Source organism: Taudactylus pleione, unplaced genomic scaffold (genome assembly GCF_031769625.1).
Source record: "Taudactylus pleione unplaced genomic scaffold, aTauple2 ptg000093l, whole genome shotgun sequence".
Lineage (NCBI taxonomy): Eukaryota > Metazoa > Chordata > Amphibia > Anura > Myobatrachidae > Taudactylus > Taudactylus pleione.
In genome coordinates this window covers 23,408,862-23,432,802 of record NW_028284495.1, presented here as the reverse complement: position 1 = coordinate 23,432,802, position 23,941 = coordinate 23,408,862, and the positions used below count along the sequence as shown (strand labels likewise).

At 43.8% G+C, this 23,941-nt stretch overlaps 1 protein-coding gene across 2 annotated transcripts in view; it reads left to right on the top strand.

Moving 5' to 3' along the window:
• The window catches only part of LAMA3 (laminin subunit alpha 3), a 286,414-nt gene that overhangs the window by 32,263 nt on the left and 230,210 nt on the right, over positions 1-23,941 (top strand). For both annotated transcript variants that reach the window (XM_088469607.1, XM_088469608.1), the window contains exons 5-7: positions 11,455-11,625; positions 14,691-14,788; positions 16,460-16,575. In XM_088469607.1, the coding sequence (XP_088325733.1) occupies positions 11,455-11,625; positions 14,691-14,788; positions 16,460-16,575 (385 nt within the window). The remainder of the gene's footprint in view (positions 1-11,454; positions 11,626-14,690; positions 14,789-16,459; positions 16,576-23,941) is intronic.

Below are 23,941 nucleotides of genomic sequence, written 5' to 3'. Positions count from 1 at the left end.
TATAAAAACTTATATCAAACACAGTTGACTGAGGACGTGAATGCTTTGTCATTATATGTTGCTTCGGCTAGGCTTCCAAAATTGTCATCCGAGGCTCGGGCATATTTAGATGCCCCGTTGACCCTGGAGGAGGTAGATGCTGCGATTAGTTCCTTTCCCGGTAACAAGGCACCCGGATCTGATGGGATTCCCATAGAGATATATAAAAAACATGCTCGTATCTTTGTTCCAAGACTTTTAGATCTGTTTAATGGGCTCTATGAAGAAAATTTGTTCTCTCCATCTATGTCTGAAGCCATAATTGTTGTGCTCCCTAAACCCGGGAAGGACCCTAGATACCCTGATTCCTTTAGGCCAATTTCTCTAATTCCCACAGATGCCAAAATTTTGGCTAAGATCCTTTCTATTCGACTAAACACTGTTATTACTTCAATTGTTCACCCAGACCAATCAGGATTTATGCCAGGCAAGTCGACGTCGGAGAACATTAGAAGGCTGCACACTCACTTACAGGCCTCCCATGGCGAGGAATCGTCCTCTGTTATTGTGTCATTAGATGCTGCAAAAGCATTTGACTCTGTGGAGTGGCCCTTTCTGTGGGAGGTCATGTTATGTTTTGGGTTTGGGCCGGTGTTCTTGAAATGGGTAAAGCTAATGTATGCGAACCCTACTGCCAGGGTGTCAGTGAATGGGTTTATCTCCCCATCCTTCCCCCTGTCTCGGGGCACAAGACAGGGTTGCCCCTTGTCCCCAACCCTGTTTGCATTGGCTATTGAGCCGTTAGCCTGTATTATACAACGTTCTCACCCTGATATTATAGGTCTACAATTGGGTAATAGAATGGACAAAGTTTCCTTATATGCAGATGATTTATTACTTTTTTTGTCTGACTATGTAACAGCTATGCCTGTGGTTCTTCAAGCCATAGAACAATTTGGAATTTTTTCTGGTCTTAAGATAAACTGGGACAAATCATCTATCCTTCCTCTTAAGGGGTTGTATCCGACTGTTCCCATTATCACTCTCCTTCTCTGTTGCGTAAATAAATTTAAATATTTATGTATCTGGATAACTAATTCCCCAAAGGACTATATAGTATTGAATGTTGAGCCCCTTTTTGTCTACTTAAAGGGCAAACTTCAGTCCTGGCGTCGGCTCCCTCTTACCGTTACTGGTAGAATTAACTTAATCAAGATGGTGGTGCAGCCAAAATTTGTGTATGTTTTCCAGCATTCTCCTGTTTTTATTACAGATACATTGTTTAGGCATTTGAATAGTCTTCTTTCTTCATTGGTCTGGGTGAATCGTCGACCACGTATTCAATTGGCAGCTCTGACCCGATCTAGGTCTGGGGGAGGTTTGGCTCTTCCAAATTTCAAATTTTATTATTATGCGGCGCAGATGGCACATATACGGTTATGGCTTCAAGATGACTCCCCTAATGCCTTGCACGTTTTGTTGGTTTCTCAGATTTTCCCTAACTTTACACCATTACAGGCCTTGCTTGCGGGTAGAATTATACAGAAAGGCCCTCCCCTGTTGATGCCAGCTATTAAGATATGGAAATTGATATCTAGTATTCTACAGTTAACGGGATTAGATCCAGACACTTCTCTATGTAGTTATCGTATATTACCTGAACTGGCCTCTTTACAGCTTGAGGTGACATGGGGTTCTAACGGTGTAACTACATTGGGTCATTTATATGACACTTCAATTCTTAAATCTTTTGCACAACTCCAAGAAGCTCATCATCGCCCTCAATCATATTTCTATAGATATTTACAATTACGGCATGCTCTCTCAGCTCAATTTTCAGATGGCCCTCCTCTTATTCAAATATCCCCATTGAAGTCATTCCTTTTATCTTTAGGTCCCCGGAAGACGCTTTCTTACTTATACTCCTATATATTGTCTTCTTATCATAGGGATAGTTTACCACATCTTAGATCAAAGTGGGAGAGAGATATTGGCCTTATAAGTGATACGTACTGGGATAATGCTCTAGAAGCTCCTCGTATTTCCACGACTTCTATAAGATTTCAACAGATTCAACTGTTTATTCTACACCGTACCTATTTAACTCCTGTTCGTTTGCTAAAATTTGGGGGGAGAGCATCTGACATATGCCCTAAGTGTAAAATTAGTAGCGGTACTTTCTGGCACCTTCTATGGGATTGTCCGGTGGTTAGCATTTTTTGGAATAAGGTTCTGAGAGTTTTGTCCAACACAGGTATTGCTCCCACTTTAGCTACGCCATTGATGTGCTGTTTAGGCTCTATGGACAATGAGGTAGTGGACAGATATCTTAAGCAATACATTGTCAATATGTGTACACTAGCTAAGGTATGTGTGGCTCGGTCGTGGATGGCTCCTACAGGACCAGATTATAATGCTTGGCTGTCCTTGGTCCGTACCACTGTTGAACATGAAAAACATGTGTTTATTTATCGCAAAGCTGAGAAGAAGTATGAACGTATCTGGAGCAGTTGGCTTAAATCCTGTTATGCCCGTGCACTGCCTAATGATTGACCGGTATATTATTGTTAGGATAGTGAGGTAGATTGTTACTTTGTTGGAGGTAATGTGCTGTGTGATAAGTTGAGAGCAGAATTTATTGGGATCTAGTTAATTTTGCCAATTTTTCAGGTGTTATTTTTGACAATATTCCAATATTTGTATAGTGTGGTATATATATATATATTTTTTTTATATATATATATGTGTTTATGTGTGTGTATATATATGTGTGTATGTATATATATATATTTTTTGTTTTTTGTTTTTTCTCTATGTTTATTGTTTTGGTATACAGATTAATATTATATTTTTTATAAGCAATGGATCTGGGATGCAGATTGTAGATCTAGGTTTTATATTCCAGATAGTTATTTGATTATGGGTATATGTGTGCATATGTGTGTATGTATGTATGTATGTATGTGTATGTGTATATATGTGTATGTATGTATGTATGTATATATATGTATGTGTATGTATGTATATATATATATGTATATTATTATATTTTTTTTAATTATTATTATATATTTTTTATTATTTATTTTGTTTGGTTATTTGTTGATGTATATCTATAAACCAATAAAAATTTACTCAATCTAAAAAAAAAAAGTAAAAAGATAAATATCTGTTACTATTAGATCAAACACATGAAGGAGATGCAAGTTCTGACATTATTATTTACACATTGCTTATTACATTAGGGATGAGTGTGCGCCATGATAGAAGTTCTTTTAGCTATTGCACTTTTGGAAAATTACTCCTAATAAGATGAGGTTTGTGCTGACTGTTCAGCACAAGCCATATCTAATAAAGGAGCGATTGCCCAAATGTGCAATAATGAGCAGAAGTTGTCCGTTTGATAGAGGTCGTCCGCAGTACTCTGATGTCAGCCTCAGCATTAACAGCCAAAGCACAAGTTGGCTCCTGCCCCCGGGAAACAGGAGTCTGCTACTATTTGCTATACCTGGGGGTATTTTGGATTAAGGATGGGTTGTCCAAACTTGACAACTGCGAACTTTTGTTGCTGGAAGCCAGCAGCATAGTAATGTGAATAGTACAGTAGAGATCCTGGGAGGTGTGAAAAATAAACTAGTTAACATTGCACATTCATACAGTTGAATACGCTGGCAGTGCTTGATATCATGCCTTGACAAAGCAGCCAGGCGAAACGCGCGTTGGCATTTCTATTCACTATTCCGCTGGTTATACTAATTGTTATAGGAACAGCTTTACATGAATAAATCTGTTTATGACTGCAGCAGCCAAAGGGGATATCAGATTATTAAAATAGTGTTCCTAGTGATGAGAAAGACATCAATATCATCAACAATAGGAAAAACCACTGATAGGTGAAGTGGAAACTATACGGAGCTAGCTAGCTCAGAATATAGCAATAGCGCTATTGAATTATTAATGAACTGCCACTGAGCAGAGAAAATGCTCTGTTACTAATGTAACTACTTTGAGACTGTTTTTCTTAACTAGATACATTGAGCCGTATTCAATTAGAGCGGACCCGTGATACTTTTCAGCCTCCCAGACTTTTCACCTACATCGCGTGTTTTGTAGGCGGAAAAATATCGCGCGCGTGCCTGCTTTACCCCGTATTCAATTTGAAAGTAGGCGAAAACGGGACCCAGCGAAACTTGAACAGGCGGAAAGTACTGTCAGATTTGGGAAAATCAGCCTGACACCCCCCAAATGATGCTCTGACATGGGGGTTAGCTATGGTTACCCCCGATTTGGCTTGCTGAAGGTATTTGGTGTTTTTAAACTGGCTCAATAGCTGCTAAATAGCGTTTTTGTATACGTGGTGCAGAATAGTATTCAGGAGGCTTTTTACATAAAATAACTTATCCCAGTAAATTTGGGGTACTTGAAAATGGGGGTCAGCATATTTAAAAGTTGCTAAAGTATAGTTGAAAAAAATCGTGAAAAATCCACCTGCCGCAAGCACCTGCAATCAAAAAAACACTTGGGGCATACTTGGGGACCCCCCCAGAGAAGTTCGCTAGTTTTTAACTTTGTCCCCCAACATTTATTTTTTTTACGCCCCAAATTCAAAGTAATTTTTTGGGGAGTTCTTAAGTGGTTTTTTTTTGTTTTTTTTAAATAATTTTGACGTAGTTTACCTTTGGGGAACTGTCTGAAGGCTGCACGAGGGTTCCCGCAACGTTGCACCTCAAAACCCCAATTCTGTAATTTTTCCCACCTGCTGTTCATAGGCGAAACTTTTCCACCTATTACATTGCATTGTCTTTCTGCCTAGGTGGAAAGTCTTTCAAATTGAATTCGGAGTAAAATCAAAGCAGGCGAAAATGACGTCATCGGCGAAAAGTTTCTGCCAAAAACACGTCAATACAGACTTTTCGTCTTGAATACGGCCCATTGTGGTCTAACTGTAACATTTGTTACAGTACAGCTGCTGCAGTTTAACACTCCTATCACTGATATAGGAGAATGGATACAAATTGATAAGTCTATTCAGACATGCGTATATATTGAACTAATGATATAGGGCCTGATTCAGAGCCGCTCGTAAGCGGCCGCTCGTTCGTTCGGAATGATGTTTGCACATCTGCGCATGCGTACGGTTTTTAATACGCATGCGCGAACCTGTCAGTGCGGCCGAAAATCGTTTGTTCGCTATATAGCGAGTGCCTGCTATTTTGAGTGACAGAATGAGGCGTATGTGGGTGGTAACAGGGGAAGGTGCTTGAAAACGGGGAGTGGAGATCCGAACGCAGGCGTGCTTAAAGGTCAAAACGGGCGTTTTATGGGTGTGCATAATTAATACAGCAGCGTCATTGACCACGTCACTTGGTTGTTTTATAGTCAGAACTGCTCGCAATATAGTGGTAGGAAAAACCAACCCCAAGAATAGCGAGCAGTTCATACGCTGTTTGATGTACTCGATTAATCTAATAAATAGCGGACATGACGTATGATGCGAGCGGCCAGGGGGCGTTTTTATTAAATAAACGAACGCATGTTTTGTTCGCTCGTTCAGACATGGAGACGGCAACAGACCGCAAGGAGCGAACGGTTCATTTGAATAGCCACCCCCTTTTTCTGAACGAGCGAGCGCTAATTGCGATCAGCTCTGAATCAGGCCCATAGTGAGGACATCATTATATATTGAAAGCCAATCCCAGAAAGATACAAGGACATATTACCAGTGGTAGTAAACAAAGTTTTAATACACTATGGGGCATATGTATCAAAGCTTGATGTGAGATAAAATTGTGAGATATATATCACCAACCAATCAGCTTCTAACTTACATTTTGCAGGCTGTGTTTAAGAAATTATAGTTTGGAGATGATTGGTTGGTGATATATATTTCACAATTTTATCTCACATCAAGCTTTGATACATATGCCCCTATATTTCCTTATTTCATGCACATTATTATTCTTTTGTTATGTTTGATTCTTGATTGTATTTTAAATATTTTGCCAGATTGGTAACCCCAACAATAACATTATTTTAATCAAAATCAATAAAAATGGAATTGAGTGCTCAGTGTTGGCAGACGAAATAGTGCACCGCAGTAAAGACTCTACTTTTTTTCTTTGTTCTTTTTTGATTAGTGCTTGATATTTACCAGTATGTTATACAGCCAGTGAGCAGGTACTGGTCAGTATTCTGCCACCTTATAGGGCAGTTACTTTCCTCTGTGGTTATCAGATTGTCACACAAACACTGTTACTTTGGTTTAGGCACAGGCAGCATTATAGGCAGGGTTCCTCTTACCCATGGTCATCTGTAATGTAATATATGGTATTTTTCTATTTTACATGCATTTCCTATACATGGCATCCACAGCAGTGACCGCAGGCTGCACAAAACCAACCTCTACAAAGGGTTCTCTTGGGAAGTTTCTGGGTTTAACCATGTACTGTAACTGGCTGATATATTTTCCAAAAACTGCTCAGAAATTGTCTGATTTTTTTAAGGTTGAATTAGGTCAAGAACATCTATTTGTAACTTATCCAACATGATTTTATAAAAATATATATATATTTTTAAACAGTATGCTGTGGTACGCCTTGGTATGCTGTGGTATGGGGATGCGGTTAAATTACCGCCGCCCGGAATGCCGGCCGTCGGAATCCCAACGGCAGAAGGCCAACCTGGAACTAAAGAGGAATCGGTATGTAATACCGCCGGCCGCATGGCCGGCAGTTCGATTCCCGGCAGCGTCAGGCCGACAGTGGGACAGATCCCGGCAGCGGCAGCCCGACAGCGCTGGAAATCCAGATCGTCCCCAGGTAAGTATGAACTAACCTAACCTACCCCCCTAACCCTCCCTTAGGGGTGCCTAACCCTAACCTCCCCCCCCAAGTGCCTAACCCTAATCCCCCCTCTAAGTGCCTAAACCTAACCCCCCCTTCCCCGCTGCCTAAACCTAAGTCCTCCAGGGGGGTGCCTAACCCTAACCTGCCCCCAGGGGTGCCTAACCCTAACCCTTCCTCCCAGGGGGGTGCCTAACTTTAAGTCCCCCCCGGGAGCACTAAACCTAACCATCCCCCCCCCCGCGGCTGTCCGCTCGCGGTGCCCGGCATCCCTTCGATCGGGATGCTGAGCGCCAGTCTCCCGGTGTCAGTGAAATGAGCAGCGTCTACATCTAGATGCCGGTCATTTCACAGGAGCTGCATGGAGAAGGAGCGCCGCTGATCGGCGCTCTACCTCCATTGGCGTAACTACGGAGGATGCAGGGGTGGGGTCACACCCCCTGCACCCTCCATTTGCCGGGCGCCCGCTTAATGTATTACCAGTGGGCGCCCGGCTCCTATTCAAACCCCCGGCGGCAACCGGAGGACGGAGCTCCCTCCATCTTCCGGGTCCCGCAGTGTACTATGGGAGTGACATCATGACGTCACTCCCGTAGTCAGGGCCGCCATCAGGGGGGGACCGCCGGGCCTCGAGTCCCGGGCCCGGAGTAAGTGGAGAGAGAGGGGGGCCCGGCAGGTAGCAGCGCCGCTGCAGCAGCAGCAAGTGACAGCAGGGAGGAATATACAAGCAGGGTGGCCGCAAGCCAGCCTGAGATCGTGGAACAGCAGCCAACCAGGAGCGGCTGTAGCGGCCGCTCCTGATTGGCTGCCATCCGCGAGCTGTGATTGGCTCTGCAAACGCCGGCTTCCTATTCTCTCTCTGCCGTCCTGGCTGCCGTGCAGCACCGCTGTCACCCACCGGGCCCCCCTCTCTCTCCATACTTAAGCAGCAGGGCGGATTCTACCTGGCTGGCTGCACCAGCGCAGCCAGCTGAACGCACCACTAAGTAGGTACACCCTGACCTTGACATGCTACCCTCCCTAGTTCAGCCAGCCTTCCCTGTCCACCCACCTTTTCCTGTGCCCTATGCCTCCCCCCCTTGTCCAGAGCCTTCTCTGCACTGCCCCCTTTCCTGTTACAGCCTTCTCTACCCTGTACCTCCCCCCATAGTTCAGCCAGCCTTCCATGTCCACCCCCCCAGTACAGCCAGCCTTCCCTGCCCAGTCCCCCCCCTGTCCAGTCAGCCTTCTCTACCCTCTGCCTCCTCCATAGTTCAGCCAACATTCCATGCCCTGTCCCTCTCCCTTGTCCAGCCAGCCTTTCCCTGCCCTGTGCCATACACTTACCCTCCCTTCTGGCTTTGTATGTGGATCCGGCTTTTTTAGTGTATTTTTATGTGGGTCTGATTATATATATATATTAGAATCAATGTTGATTTCCCTATATCTATATATATAACAGGAAAAATAGCACTCACATCCCTTACTAGTGTTATTCAGCAGGGTGCTCCACTAGGGAGAAGAAACCACGCTGGTACTCCAATGGATATCCAAAAGAGGCTAAACAAATAGCCAAATGAGGGCACTCACCGCACTTGCAAGATAGATCAATCGGTTTTAATAAGGCAGTAATGTATCACCATATAGATAGTCGACGTTTCGACCCCTGGGGGTCATTATCAAGACAGGTCATCCCATACAACCGTCCAGCATGCTGAGAGAGAGCATACTGACTATACCCCTTAAACTCCCTTATAAAGCCTGGGGGATCAACACTAATTCAGTTAAGCTGATTGCAATCAAAGACAATCTAAAACACCTGCAGTGATGTGTCATACTATATGTTAGTATAATTACATACCCAATAGCTCAGAGAGCATGGACACAAGCCGCTTCTCATCTACCACCAGCATCGTTGCAGCCATAATCAGTTAGTCACACAGCGTGCAGGGAACACTGGAGCTGCTTCCGTGTAGTGAGTAGCACACCCGGAAGTGTCCACTCGTGCCACGTAGTCGTCTCAATGAGACTGTATCCAAGCAACCAATCCCGCTTGCGAGTCAAGCGGCTCTCATGCGTGCCACATAACCGGAAGTTTCAGCGCATACCAGTGTTTAATTATTGTATTCATGTCGCTAAGTAACGTATCTAGCTTGTATTTCTCGATAAAGTAAGAACGGTGACACCTATAACATCTTATATGTGGCTTGCTACCCTAGATGTACAATCCCTTTATACTATAATTCCACATGCACAAGGGATTAGTGTAATACGTGATGCATTGGTTCAAGCAAAACACACTAAACCACCTGTCGAGTTTTTGATGTCACTGATCGAGTTAATTCTGGGACAAAAATACTTTATGTATGGGTCTAAATATTATGCCCAAGTAAATGGTACAGCTATGGGCTCTAATTTAGCGCCCTTGTACGCTAATTTATATATGGCGGCATTTGAAGAGAAATACTAATCGCTTTTAAATTGGTTAAGTATTTATGATTTATTGATGATGTCTTTATCATTTGGTCTGGCACAAGGGCTGAATTTGATTTAATGATTGAAGAACTAAACTCTCTGGCAGAACCAGTCAAATTTACTTTTAATATCGACATGCTCTCTATTGACTTTCTTGATGTATCGGTCTTCAAAGAGAATGATCACCTGGGTTTTACTTTGTTTAGAAAAACAACAGATCGAAATACGATTTTAAGGGCCAATAGTCAACATCCGGTGTCCCTTAAAGAAAGCCTACCTGTATTGCAGTTTCTGCGAGTACTGCGGATTAACTCCTCAGACACTAAAGCGAAGCAACAAGTTGAAGAAATGAGACTACGGTTTGTAGAGCGAGGGTACTCACCTAAAACAATCAATCGGTGTATCAATTTATAAGGGAGTTTAAGGGGTATAGTCAGTATGCTCTCTCTCAGCATGCTGGACGGTTGTATGGGATGACCTGTCTTGATAATGACCCCCAGGGGTCGAAACGTCGACTATCTATATGGTGATACATTACTGCCTTATTAAAACCGATTGATCTATCTTGCAAGTGCGATGAGTGCCCTCATTTGGCTATTTGTTTAGCCTCTTTTGGATATATATATATATATATATATAATGATGTATGTGTGTAAATTTTACAGCAGTTGTTAAACTGGTTTACGTACCTATTGATGCCCCCCCGCCCCCTGTCAACTCTGCTCCATCCACCCCGGGGGGGCCCTGCCTATTTTGCCAGTACTGCTCCCCAGAATTTCTGATGGCAGCCCTGCCCGTAGTGCCGAGGAGCGGACGCCGGGGATGGAGCTCAGGAGTGAGCTCCGTCTTCCGGGTCCCGCAGTGCACTATGAGAGTGACGTCATGACGTCACTCCCATAGTGCCGAGGGATGGACGGCAGCAGCACTGGAGCGGGGATAAAGGTAAGTGTTTGTTTTTTTTTTTTTGTGTTTGTGTGCGCGCGCGGGGGCTCACTACTGGAGGCAACTACAGGGGGCAACTACAGGGGGCAACTACTGGGGGCTCACTACATGGGGCAACTGCAGGGGGCTCACTACTGGGTGCAACCGCAGGGGGCTAACTACTGGGGGCAACTACTGGGGGCAACTACAGGGGGCTCACTACTGGGTGCAACTACCGGGGGCTCACTACTGGGGACAACTACAGGGGGCAACTACTGGGGGCTCACTACATGGGGCAACTACTAGGGGCTCACTGCTGGGTGCAACTGCAGGGAGCTCACTACAGGGTGCTCACTACTGGAGGCAACTACTGGGGGTTCACTACTGGGGGCAACTACTGGGGGTTCACTACTGGGGGCAACTGTAGGGAGCTCACTACTGGGGGCAACTACAGGGGGCAACTACCGGGGGCTCACTACTGGAGGTACTGCATAGGGGGACCACTACTGGAGGCACTGCATAGGGGGACCATTACTGGGGGGCACTACATAGGCGGGCACTGCATAGGGGGACCACTACTGGGGGCATTGTATAAAAGGAACTGCACAGGGGGGGCGGCGGCAGCTGGGGCTGGCATAGGTGCTAGGGGGGTGGTACATTTTAATTTGGGGGGGGCACCAACATTTATCTTGCCTCCGGGCACCTGGGATGAAGTTACGCCACTGTGTGGGTGGTAACCCACAACTTAGCTAGTGACCAGGAGGCCGCACTAAAAAAAAGAAGCGGCCGCCCTCATTCAAAGAGAGCTATCGCTTCTTGCGACCGCCTCTGAATGAGGACCTCAGTCCTCAGGACCCCACACAGCTCACGTTTTCCAGATCACCCTACAGGTGCACAGGTGTATTCATTAGTCACTGACACATTTTAAAAGATCCACAGGTGGAGATATTTATTTCACTTGTGATTCTGTGAGGAGACCTGGAAAACATGCACTGTTTGGGGACTTGAGGACCGAGTTTGAGAACCTGTGATCTAGTGGAAATAAATGGAGAGGTAATTTCTTCTAGTTCTTCTATAATAATTTATACTGTATATTTGTCAATTATGCTGAACTTATCAGGTATTCATAAGCTATAGCATCACAAGCTATTCTGAGCTTACATTAGTAGGAATACAGAAAGTATATGGGACAAACATTATATATAAATGCAATATGCGTGTCTGCAATTCATACTAATGATTTTCTTTCCTATTTTAGGTGGTAGTGAGTTTAGTAAATGGACGACCGGGTGCTAAACACTTTATAGACTCTCCTCTATTGAGAGATTTCACAAAGGCTACGAACATACGGCTACGTTTCCTCAGGACAAACACACTCCTTGGTCATCTGATATCTAAAGCAGAAAGGGATCGAACTGTAACACGTAGAGTAAGTGTCATTAACTCCATCTTTCTTTCTACAGTACAGTATTATATCCTAATTCCTAATTCCCCCGAGTGATATGTGCATAAATGTAGTTATTTATATGGCGCCATGCGGTTTACAGCTGATGCGTACCTAAAATGCTTTTATTATTATCCATCCCCGCACCATGATGGTCAGCCCAGTGCACATTGAGGTGCTAGCCGTTTCTCCTCACACAGTAGTGTGCTGTGCATCAATGTGTGGAGAGGGGAATGCTTTAGGAGATGCACTCAAAGTCCAACTTCTTTAGCTCCACAGTCCAAACTTTTTACTAAAGTAATGCACAGCATAGCCTTATTTTGTGGCCTTAATAAGTCATCAGAGTGGGGGAACATTGGGACTGTTTATTACAGTGCTTGGAGTGCGGTTAGGAGTGTTCTGTTCTGTGGTATAGGCCTATACTTTTAATGGGACATATTTGGTGCAGAAGAACATTTGCAATTGCTACCTCTAATAAATAATTCTGCAAAAGTATACTGCTTAATAAAAATAATATAATAATAATGTATTGAACTCTTCATTCACCAGGTTGTGAGAATGCAAATATGCATGAAAAATTTGAATGTTTTCCCTTATCCCACCCTATCAGGTCAATCATTAAATCTTCGGATAAGCTGACCTGACACACATGTAATACTGCAAATTGCTGGTGAAATGAATGTGGTAATAGCCAGGATCATGCATACATAACTAGCCTTTTACATGACACAGTATAACAATGTCATACACATAACAGTAATACCCCTCTGGGTTCTATCAGAGTTCTTCCTCCGGCTTCGATTCTTCCTCCTGTTTTATGATCACTGTTGGAGTTTACTATTATTATATATATTTTTTTTTTACTCCTTAGCCACTGGGAGTTCTGAGTCTTTCTATACCGACTCTTTAGTTTTGCAGATTTTGAAATGCTTTCTAGATGCTTTCTAGATAATTTCACATTTGTTATTGCTTGGCAAACGGACTGAGGAGTTTATTTTGTTTTCTGTGTCTAATTAGCTGTTTTCTGATTTGTTAGTGTATAACTTATGTGTATCTCATATGCTCTATTCTGTTCATTATCTGTGTCTTTTTCTCTAACTACCTGTTGCCATTACAAAGAAAGAGATTTAAAAAAAAAAAAAGAGGAATTTGAATGGTGTGTCCAACCAACAGCGGCCATACGTCATTGCACATCATTGTGAACATGTGCGCTGAGTTCACTGGCTGGGGAAAATCATGTCTGAGTAGCGGTTTATGGGCAATTAGTAAGGAAGGTTGATGAATGACCTGGCAAAGCTGGTCCAGAGTGGTGGTATAGATTTAGGCCCTCATTCAGAGCCGTACGCTCTGAGCAGAGCGCACGCTCTGCATGAGGGCCGGGCTCCATTTTCATGGAGCGTCCTCCTGGACGCTCGTATAGCTGTGGGTCACCACCCACAGGCTATACGAGCGTGCATTTTGATGGCCGCGATGGTCGTGACCATCGCGACCATCGAAATTGCGAGCCGGAGCCTGCGGTTGAGGTTTTCAACCGCAAGCTCCGGAGTGATTTTGGCTCTATCAGAGCCAAAATCACTCCCACTGACATCACTAGTGATGTCAGTGGGCCGGCTTCTGACGGGAGGCGTTCCCGTGGGAACGCCCCCGTCAGGGAGGCACGCCCCCGGCACGCCCACCAAAGGGGGCGTGCTGTCAATCAACATTGACAGCACGCCCCCTTTGATCGGACACAACGAGCGAAGGAAAGTCCTTCGCTCGTCGTGTCTGGCGCATGCGCACGACGGAGCTCCCTCCGTCGTGCGCATGCTCAGTGCAGACCATCGACCCACTTGCGAGCGGACAGCCGCTCGCGAGTGGGTCTGAATCAGGCCCTTAATGTGTGATTGGAGCGATCACTGTTGGGTCAGTTGCTGTGTAGGCTGTTAGGTGGCCCTAAGGTTTCACAAGGCATTTGTGAAAAAAAATGCCCCATGGATGTTGCCCATATAACCACTATCCCTGTAGATGTGCTAATGATAATAGTAACCAATAACACCGCCGGGTAGGGCTAACGTGATAGCAGGGGAGTGGATGTGCTTTCTGCTATCGCAGTCTGGACTGGCAGTCCCAGGGGGAGAAAACACATCCCTCCGGGACTGCGTGTCCAGCGTGTGATTAGCAGAAAGCACTTCCAATGGGAAGTCACTGTCACTGTCAGGCTGTCACTGGGGTGGCGAATTTTAATTGAGGCGGTATGCAGCCACTAGTTAAAATCCACCACTAGTTTATGTCCATTACCTGACAGCTCCGATACCTACTGGGCATGACAGACTTTGTAGAATTAGATTACCTTAAAAAAAATTAAATACAGATAATGTCTCCTCCCACTGTCCCCTAAATCCTCAACCATCTCCTCTGCTAGAAAAACAGGGCTGAGTTCCACTATAACATGGAGACGAGAAGCAGATCCGTATCTAACCCACATATACCGTAAGTCACATCAATATCTGCAGTATCCCTTCCATCTAATATCTTCAGTGATATTGAACAATTATTAATGTTTTTTTTCTATATTTCTTTTTATATAGCAAGGTCTTGGTTGGAATCAAACCCATAAATCCAGTTCTGTGAGGCAGCAAATGCTAAGCACTGTGCCACTGTGCTGATTGCCATACCTTGCAGAATTTGGGGTCTCATGAAGACCCTGATACATGATAATAATCCAGTGGAAATTGATTTGATTGTTGGAGCTGCAGTGGTCATTTTCAGCCATTCAACCATAGTTCCAGCCCACTGATGCAGACAGGGGTCAAGCTCAATAGCGTGTGCGCTGAGCTGCCTGGTCTTATCCAAACTGTCTGTATTCTAGTGTGGACAAATTTGACTTTGATGCTGTTGCTTGGCACTCGGCTGGAAAGACAGGATTGCGTGTGACCACCTTGCTCAGATGTCAACAGTGTTTTTTATGCATTCTTGTTGGGATTGACTACAAATTTAAGATTACACCTCTTAGACCACAATAGTAGAAAAATGTTTATTACCACTGTGAACTATGTATTTCTATTTTTCAGTACTACTACAGTATTAAAGACATCAGCATTGGAGGTCGGTGTGTATGCCATGGCCACGCTGATGTTTGCATTTCAAAACGTTCTGGCAATCAGAACCTGTAAGTAACAATCCTTATTAATCACTTATTTTACAGCGACTGTCTAGTAAAATATTTTTATTTTAGTGGATCAGAGTGCACCTTTGTAATTTTTATTTATTGTTTTTAATTATGAGGTGGTGCCACAACTTTAGCCCCAAATGGATTAATTTGACAAAAAACCATATATGTAATACAATCTACAGTAATACGGAGGCCAAGTCAATGTAAACTGCATATTGAAGCTAGCTCACTGTATAATCCCTGGTGCAGGACTTTTTTCTTTCACTTTTCACATTTTACTTACTGATTTTACATGCCACAGAAATACTATGAACAAATATTATTAAATACATAGAAATATAACATCTCTTACATAAAGAAAAGTTGTTCAAGTTGTATCTAGGTAACAAAATTTGTTTAGAATTCACATTTGTATATTTGAATTTTCATTTACATTAATCTTAATATTGAACTTGTTGAAAGGTGGGGAGCGGCCAATCTGGGCCTCTCTCATCTAGTACTTGACTCTATTATATGATGAGAGGGTAATTCGTCATCCTCATGGAATGTTTCCCTCTATATTATGCTCTGTTAAGGCACTTGTGGGGCCTAACTCTAAGTTGTGGGAGTACAGTAATGCCTAAAAGAGTATGTAACTTTGCACCTGGACAAACAAGTTGTAATGCCAGGGATGCAAATACATTTATTATTACTATTATTATTTTTGCATGCAGATAAATGCTGGCCACAAACACCGGACAGTTTGAATTTTTACATGGCAATTAAGATTTGAGACAGAACATGCCCCTCTCAAATCTAAATCTCTGCACATTGCACATGTTATACCTCCCCCTGCAGTGTAACATTGGTTTGCCAAGTGCAAAGTTACTTGCTTTACTATGCTCCCAGCTCAGAATCAGTCCCTGTATGTGTTTCATTTCTTATTGTATTACGGGCTGCTTGCAATGGCTATGTTTAGTTTAGTGTACATAAGTTGCCTCTATTCTGCTTGGTCAGTGGTTTAGATGTGCCTGCAGGGGAGCTTCTGGGTGCATGGGAGCTAACGTTGCAGCTTTTATGTCTGTGTGTGAAAATACCTTCCTAGGTCTACAGTACTGGAGGAGGTTGATAGGTTCAAAGTCATACCCCTGGTTCAGGAGCCGCTGCTGGTTAACCTCATGCACTCTTCTCTAGTCAGGAATGCAAATAGCCTGCGGGCTATGATCGTACTTGCTGACATTCTGGCTGCCCCCTGTATGGGGCATAGTACAACCAAGTGGGCGGCATTATGGTGCTTTTGCGACACCATGCTGAGATTACCAGCATTGTGAAGCGGGGGTTGGGCCACGGTTACACAATTCAGCGTGAACCGCTTCATGGGCCGCCCAGACTGCCCACTTTACTGAAGAGGTGGGTTACTGCAGGCGGCTGGCGTGCGGCCTCTGTGGGAGACTTGCCCACTCTTCTGACACCTGGGAGCCTCCTGGGCATTCCGGCAGAGTAGGCAAGTATGGCTATGACAGTCCCCACTGCCTGAGTCCCAAAATCAGCAATGTACTATACCTCCATGGTTCATATCAATTTTGAGGTTTAATAGGCTTTTGGAGCCATGCAATTTCAGAAATGTTTCATATTGTTATTTGTATAAATTTGGGTTAATAATATTGTTCTTTACATTTCATCTTGAAGGTATAGATGTCAATGTCGACATAACACATGTGGGGAAATCTGTGATCACTGCTGCTCTGGCTATAACCAGAAACCTTGGCGACCGGCGAGTATTGACACAACCAATCAATGTGAACGTGAGTGTTAAATATTAAACTAGAAAGTAATAGCATCTTTATTTGACAGATTTAGGGGCCTAGTCATCAAATAAATGGCCTGGTAACCCTGCGGAAATGCTAGTTTCTGCATTTTTAAGTTACCGAGCCATTCATCATTAGGGGTCCTATCGGACCCCCCGGTATTCAGCAAACTCCGAAAACTGAAAGTTTTTGGAGTTTGCTGCTGAGAACAAGCGCCATCTTCAGATTGGAAAGAGTTCCAGGGATGCGAAGAGCGATCCAAGTGGATCCCTCCGCCGCCTTGTTTTTCGGAGCAGTTGTCCCCTCACCGAACCAATGATGAATTGCTCCGGTGTCAGGCCTCCCCCGCTGCGAGTTGGATACTGAAGTATCCCTCGCAGTGATTTCTAAACTTCATCATCGGAGACCATATGGCCTTTGTTTGAAAAATGACAGTTAGAGGCTGATTGGTTGGTACCTTATCTCTCTCCACTTTATCTCCAAGTTTTGATAAATCCCCCCCTACATTTTTTATGGCCCTACTGCCGCCATTGATAAAAAAAACAAACCCTTAATGGACTGTAATAGTGAAAGCAAAACACAACACTTTGTTTTTCTGTTTAATAAAAAATAGATAGATAGATAGATAGATAGATAGATAAAAATAATAAGTGGCTAAGATTAGAACTTTATACTGTTTATTTTAGTTTTTTTGAGGGTTTAAGAAATGTAGGATTGTTTTATAAGGCTTGCCTTAAAATACATCTGTGCAAAGATTTCTGCACTGACAAAACAACACATTCTCCTGAGGGTTGGGTACGTTATGACGGCGGTCAAAATTCCAATGCCGGCATCCCGACAGGGTTAGGATACCGACACCTGTCGATAGGTATCAAAACCCTCCCCCTCTTCCTACCCTAACCCTCCCTCCCCGGTACCTTAACCTAACCTCCTACTAGTGCCTAAACCTAACCTCCCCCTCCGTGCACCCCAAACCAAACCCTCCCCCCTAGTGTCTAACCCTAACCCTCCCCCTAGTGCCTAGCCCCTAACCCTCCCCCTAACCGTGCTACTTACCTTCGGGATGCCGACACTGGGATTCTGACAGGTGTTGGGATTCCAGCGTCTGTATTCTAAGCGCCGGCATCCCCTGTGCTGGGATACTGAACGTGTCCCTCTTCGGATAACAAATGTTCCCAGAAGGCATCTCGCTGTGACAGCTATCATGTTTATATTACGGTGGTGCCTGTTAGCTGTAGAACCGTTCTGAGCTGCATTATGTTGTACATGCAGATGAATGTTCCAAATACTTTTTGCACAGTTGAGTTAATTTTTTTTTGTTCAGCGTCCAAGCTTTAAACCATATCATTCAGAATACTATGTCTGCTGTGCTTCTTGGTGGGATAAGTAAAGTATTTGTTCTGTGACTTCACATGATTATGGAAGTAATGGATGTCTGGGCCTCGGAAGAGGTACAGTATGCTTGAGCACAATTATAACATTTTACAATTAATTTTGTATAGGTAGATAACCAGTTGAAATGGTAATTGTTGTTTGACAATATCCTCATCAAAACAGGAACCACTGTGAGCCCAGATTTCTGTTTCTCCCTTTAAATAAATTCTTTTAATACTGCATATATAACAATGTGCAGCGTTTGCATGATAAAAGTGATGTGCACTAAGGAGCTGATGCAGCGCTGATCACATGTCTGTTTGTGAAGTGGATCCTGTGTGTTTTTGCTCTGCACATGTTCTGGAACCCAGAGACGGCCCTAAGCAATTTGATGCCCTAGGCAAGATTTTGGCTGGTGCCCCCTAGTACTGCCACTCAGGGCAAGATTAACAATGGGGCGGATGGAGCTACAGCTCCAGGCCTCCACATAAAAATAGGCCCATTGTCATGACAACATGATGTTGACTGGCCATCTGCTCTCCACACGGTCAGCCATAAATCATAAATAGTAAATTTGTATTTCTATTTACCTCACAAAATGAAGGATTTTTTTCCTTTTACATATTTAGGGAGACATTGGAGCAGAGAGTATAGGGGGTACACGCCCACATGGCACTGGCCACACCCACACAGCACTGGTCACGCCTCCTCTGCTTCTCATAATAGGCCCTTTGGTCATTTTCAGCTCCAGGCCCATGTGGCCATCAATCCGGCCCTGCTGCCACTAGTTCTGCCTCTGACCTAGCACACCTCTCTCAGCATAGCACCCAACACCCAGCAGCAAAGATCACAGTAGCACCCAGCAATACTCATCACCCCCTCACACATAGCAATCCTCATCCACAGAGATGTAACTAAACATTTTGGTGCCCTGTTCCAGCAAGAGCATTGGCACCCATCCCCCATATTTTAAACAGAGACAGGGCGCGCCACACAGTTATGTCCCTTACATATTATGCCACACACTAGTAATGCCCTCATACACATAATGTCACACAGTAATGCCCCTTACAAATTATTCCACACATTATTACTCCCTAACCTCCCTGCACCCTCTGCACAGCACTCACTCGGCCTATAAAACTGTGACCTTGTCACCTCAGCCTGCCTGGACTCTGAAGATATTGAAGTCGCCATGTCTGTGCTCCTCAGTCTATGCTAATCTCAGCACTGTGTTTCTCCCTGCAGACAGGCTTAGCATGTTGGACTCCACAAGGCCCATGAGATGAGGAGCTGCTGCGGCTGGGCATGCGCAGCAGCCCTCCTCAGTGGCCGTTTTTGCTACTGCCCGCTGCCCCCACTGTCTCTGCTCCCTGCTCCCGCTGCTGCTGGCTGATCGGAGCCGAGAACTCCGATCACGGTAGTGCAGCCAGGGCAGAGCCGCCGATGTCCGCTTGTCCTGCCGCTGCCGCTACACGCTCTAAAGCTGAGCCGGCCCTAGGTTTGGAATGCATGCCCTAGGCATTTGCATAGTTTGACTATGTCTTGGGCCGGCTCTGCTGGAACCAAACGCGCACAACTAGAGGTGGCACAGAGCTGCGCACAAACAGAATGCATCATCATGTTGGCTACGTTTAGAGATGACGCGTCAATGGAATTGCGCACTATGTGGAGTTGTACGCACATGTAAATATGTCTGTTTTCATATGGCTCTGTTACACCAAGGATTGGATGGGGCAATTGTGCACTGACAATGATGATGGTTAGGAAACTGTACCAATAGACAGTCCGGTTGTAGAGATACATACATATCTTCATACGGGTGAATGTACGAATTTGGTTCCATTCACGCATGCAGAACAATTATTATCCATTGCTACTAATTACTGTTCCACTGTATGCTGTAGATGACAGGATTATCAGGGCATTGTCTGTGTATGAAGATCCTGCATTTAGGTACTAGATGCAGCTCTGGAACTTCAAGCAGGAAATTGTGTTTTGCTCATAAGGTTTTAAGATAAGCTGTAGTGCATGTTGGGGCTATAAATATGACACTTCCCCTATTTTGCACAGCAATATGCTGTAGCATGTGTTTTCTTTTACATGGTGAAACAGATGTTGCCCTGCATTTAACACCACCACGGGGTAGGCATCAACTACTATTTTTCATGTTTGCCCATCGTTGTGTAGTTGAAGAGGACACAAGTAAACTAATGTATTGCAACAGTTATAAATATGATAATTTAAATACATGGGGTAAATGACAAAACACTAAGTTTGGGAGCACTGTCTGTTTATTATTGACTCTCATTGTATTTAAAGAGCAAATAATTAGGGCAGTGCCAGCATTCTTTAAGCCTTGCCCTTGAATAAGCAGGGGTAAACCCCAGAATATCTCCTTGGCAGTGTTATAAATGGTTTTAAGCAGCAAAGTAATCTTTTTTCATATGCATTGCTAAGGCTGGACTCTCTGTGGTTGCATACAATGTTACATTTATCCACTTGAAATAGTAATCCGATTTGATTTCACAAATGTGTCTCACTGAAGACAATGGTCATGGAAGACATGATAACAACCTTAAACGTTTTAGAAATGTATGACTCACGGATTTTTGTTCTCCACATAAGAGGATGCTGGACAGTAACCTATCCGGCCAGCTCATTTTACATGATGCCTCTAATAATAGTGGACATGTGATGAACAATGACAGGAGATTTACTGGGAACCTACACCAGTAAGCTGGTTATCAGAGAAGGAACATAACCAATGGTTTGGGATAGAAGGAGGAAAGGAAGAGAGGGCAAATGAGGAAGAAAATAGTTAGTGAGACATTGGCCAGGCCTATGACTAAACAGGAGATAACCACTGGAGCGTTTGGGACCTGGCCTAAACAAAACATATTTCAGCTCTTAAAGCTTCATTTTCCTTTGGAAAGTGGCCTAAAAGAGCAGGTTAGGGAATCAGGCAGGAAATCAGAGGATTAGATGGACAGGATTGACAAGGACGAGGCATTATTATATATACTGTTCATTAGGTCAGGGCTGGGGAACCTTTTTTCTGCCGAAGGCCATTTTGATATATATAACATTATTCGAGGGCGCAGTTCAGGCCCGCGGTGTCTCACGGGGGTGGGGTCACAGTCGCCGGTGATTACAGCAATGCCTGGAGCATCCTGAGGATACTCCGGGTAGCTGTAAGGGCAGCGGTGTGACCGTCCGAAGCATTCTAAGGACGCTCCAGGTGGCACTGCTACATAGATTCTAGCTGCCGGGTGTCATTCTAGGCACCCTGATAGCCAGATAAGGCTAGCAGAAAAAAGCTCAGAGGGCCAGACCAAATGATTCCTGGGGCCTGAGGTTCCCCATCCCTGTATTAGGTAGATAAATGTATTTTCCTCACAGCACTGGGGTCATGGGTTCATTCCAAGCAGCCCCTACCTGTGTGATTTCCCAGTGTTTGCTGGGTTTCCTCCCACAGTCCAAAAAAACACACTAGTAGGTTAATCGGCTTCTGGAAAAATGCACCCAGAAATTGTGTGTGTGCCTGTGCTGTAGGGAATTTAGATACACACTGGGGCAGGAGCTGTTGTGAATGTGAATTACATATTTTCTGTACTGTGCTGCATAATAAATGATTGGCACTGTATAAATTAGCGATAATAATAGAAGACAGGAAAGTACCTGCTATATCCAAAGCTTGTTCTAAGCCAGTTTCAGCAAATGCTGTGAGGAATGTTGCCTGTGAGACACCATAGGAAAGTATTATTTATTTATATTCTAGATAATCCAATCTTCCAGTATAAATAGTGTCAATAATGACTGGTGAACACAGGTAAAACGCTCTCATGCGCATGAGCCTGAAATATACAAAGAAAAACAAATATACGCAGCAGAGAAAAGGTAAGCCATAATTATCCAGCCGAATAATGCACTGATTGAGCTGGTGGTATATATTGCATTTTACGATGGGAGCAGCTGAGCTCATCTGGGATGTTCCTTGGGGAATGCACATTATAGATCCCATGAGCCATGTATGATAATTCCTCTAAGGTGGCAGAGGCCATGCTTTGTGCTTTGCATTCAATGATACAACATTTATATGGGAAAGCACATTTGCAAGCGCATTTCTGTAATAAGAACATTCAAACACACTGTATACTTGAATTATACATGTAATAGATAGTGCTGATGCCTCCTTTATTTAAAGATTAATAAGACTTGATAAACTGTATTTTAGAAGAAAAATTTAACTTTTAAGTATTTAAAGGCGGTGGTCCCAAAGTGGTGACTGTACTTTTAAATGATGATTTAACTCTTTCCACCCCTCCATATGGACCTACACTTATGTAAACGAGTTACACTGCAGGGATGATTTGGTTTTTCAACCCACAAAGACAGGGATTAGGCTGGGTACACACGTAAAGATTTTCTGTCCAACCAGCCAACTAGTTGATTGGTTGGAATGAAAATCTGGTAAGGTATGGGAGTAACTGATGATCAGCAATTTGCTCCTAAATGCCAGAAAACAGATGAAAATGGGCGTCAGACAAGTTTGTTAAATGTTTGATCTAAACAATTTGTTCAAACAACAGTTTTTGGCCATTTTCTGGTGTTTGGGAGCAAATTGACGATTGTCATTTGCCTTCATACCTTACCAGATTTTCATTCCAACCAATCAACTAGTTGGATGGTTGGACAGAAAATCTTTACGTGTGTATGCAGCTTTACACATAAGTAGAACCCACAGTCAAACCACAAATGAAGGAGACAATGCAATCAGAATGAGGAACTAAAAGAGGACTGAAAGCTTTGGCAGCAGTACAGCCAAAATAATTGGTAATCAACAGGACTGATGAGAATACACAGAATAGCCATAAAACCATGAGTAAAACCTAGGGATCAGAAACCATCAGGATTAGCTTGGGGAATCCTACTAAAAAATATTCTGTGTCCAAGATGCACATATGAGCTTCTGCTACCAATGCTCCATTCATTATAGCTTCACAGCACTTGTTATTTATGCCCAGGAAACCATACTGGGGCAGGGCCGGATTAAGGAAGAACATTTGTCATATAGGGGATCCTCCAGACCAGGTAATCCCATTAGAACCGTCTCTAAGCACATTCAGATTGGATGGACGTCCTGGAGCACCAGTGACACAATGCCTGAATCGCCAGTTAAAAACTTCCCTCTTGAGTCTATAAAAGTCAAACATGCGGCTCGCCAGGTAGCTGGACTGACTGCCAGAACCCGGTGCAGGGTTGCTGAAGACATAAGCATGTAGCTGCTAACAAACAACATACTACTGTGCATACAATGAGTGTTCTAGTTTAGATGGTATTGATTGTTACTCCTGGATTGCTGCATAAGAGATACCAGCTGTGTCACTGTTGGATAAGTAAACGCTTGATAGAAAACTTCTAATAGCTATTAACAAAGTTCATGCACTATAGCTATCACGGATGTCTTGAATTTAATAAGCAACCACTAATTTGGAGTTGTGTTATCTCTGGTCAAATTATTGTATTTAACATGAATTATTTGCTGCTAATCCTCTGAAATCCAGTATAGTTCTTCTGCCCTTGTATTACCTTTTTTTTGTCATTTTTGGGACTATTATGTTCCTATATTTAGTGTTCTATACAGACTGTAGGATTTTACCAAGTTGATAGAAATTGTTTAACTATAAATATTCGGTAATCTGGACCAGGGGTGGGCGTCCACCTGAGCTCTAGGATTGATGATGTGGTTTTAGACTATAGGGGCTTTCCTGTTTTAAAGGGAAATCCGGGCGCCTGTCTCCCGGCGTCGGGAAAATGATAGGCGTCTAGATATAGACGCCTGTCATTTAACCCTCGCTGGGATAAAGCAGTCGGGAAGCCGGCTGTCGGGATTAAGACAGCCGGTTTCCCGATTGCATCCCGTTTTAAGTGCCCGGGGCCTACCCAGCCTTATTCCTGCTCTGCACCGGGGTACAGAAAGAAGAAC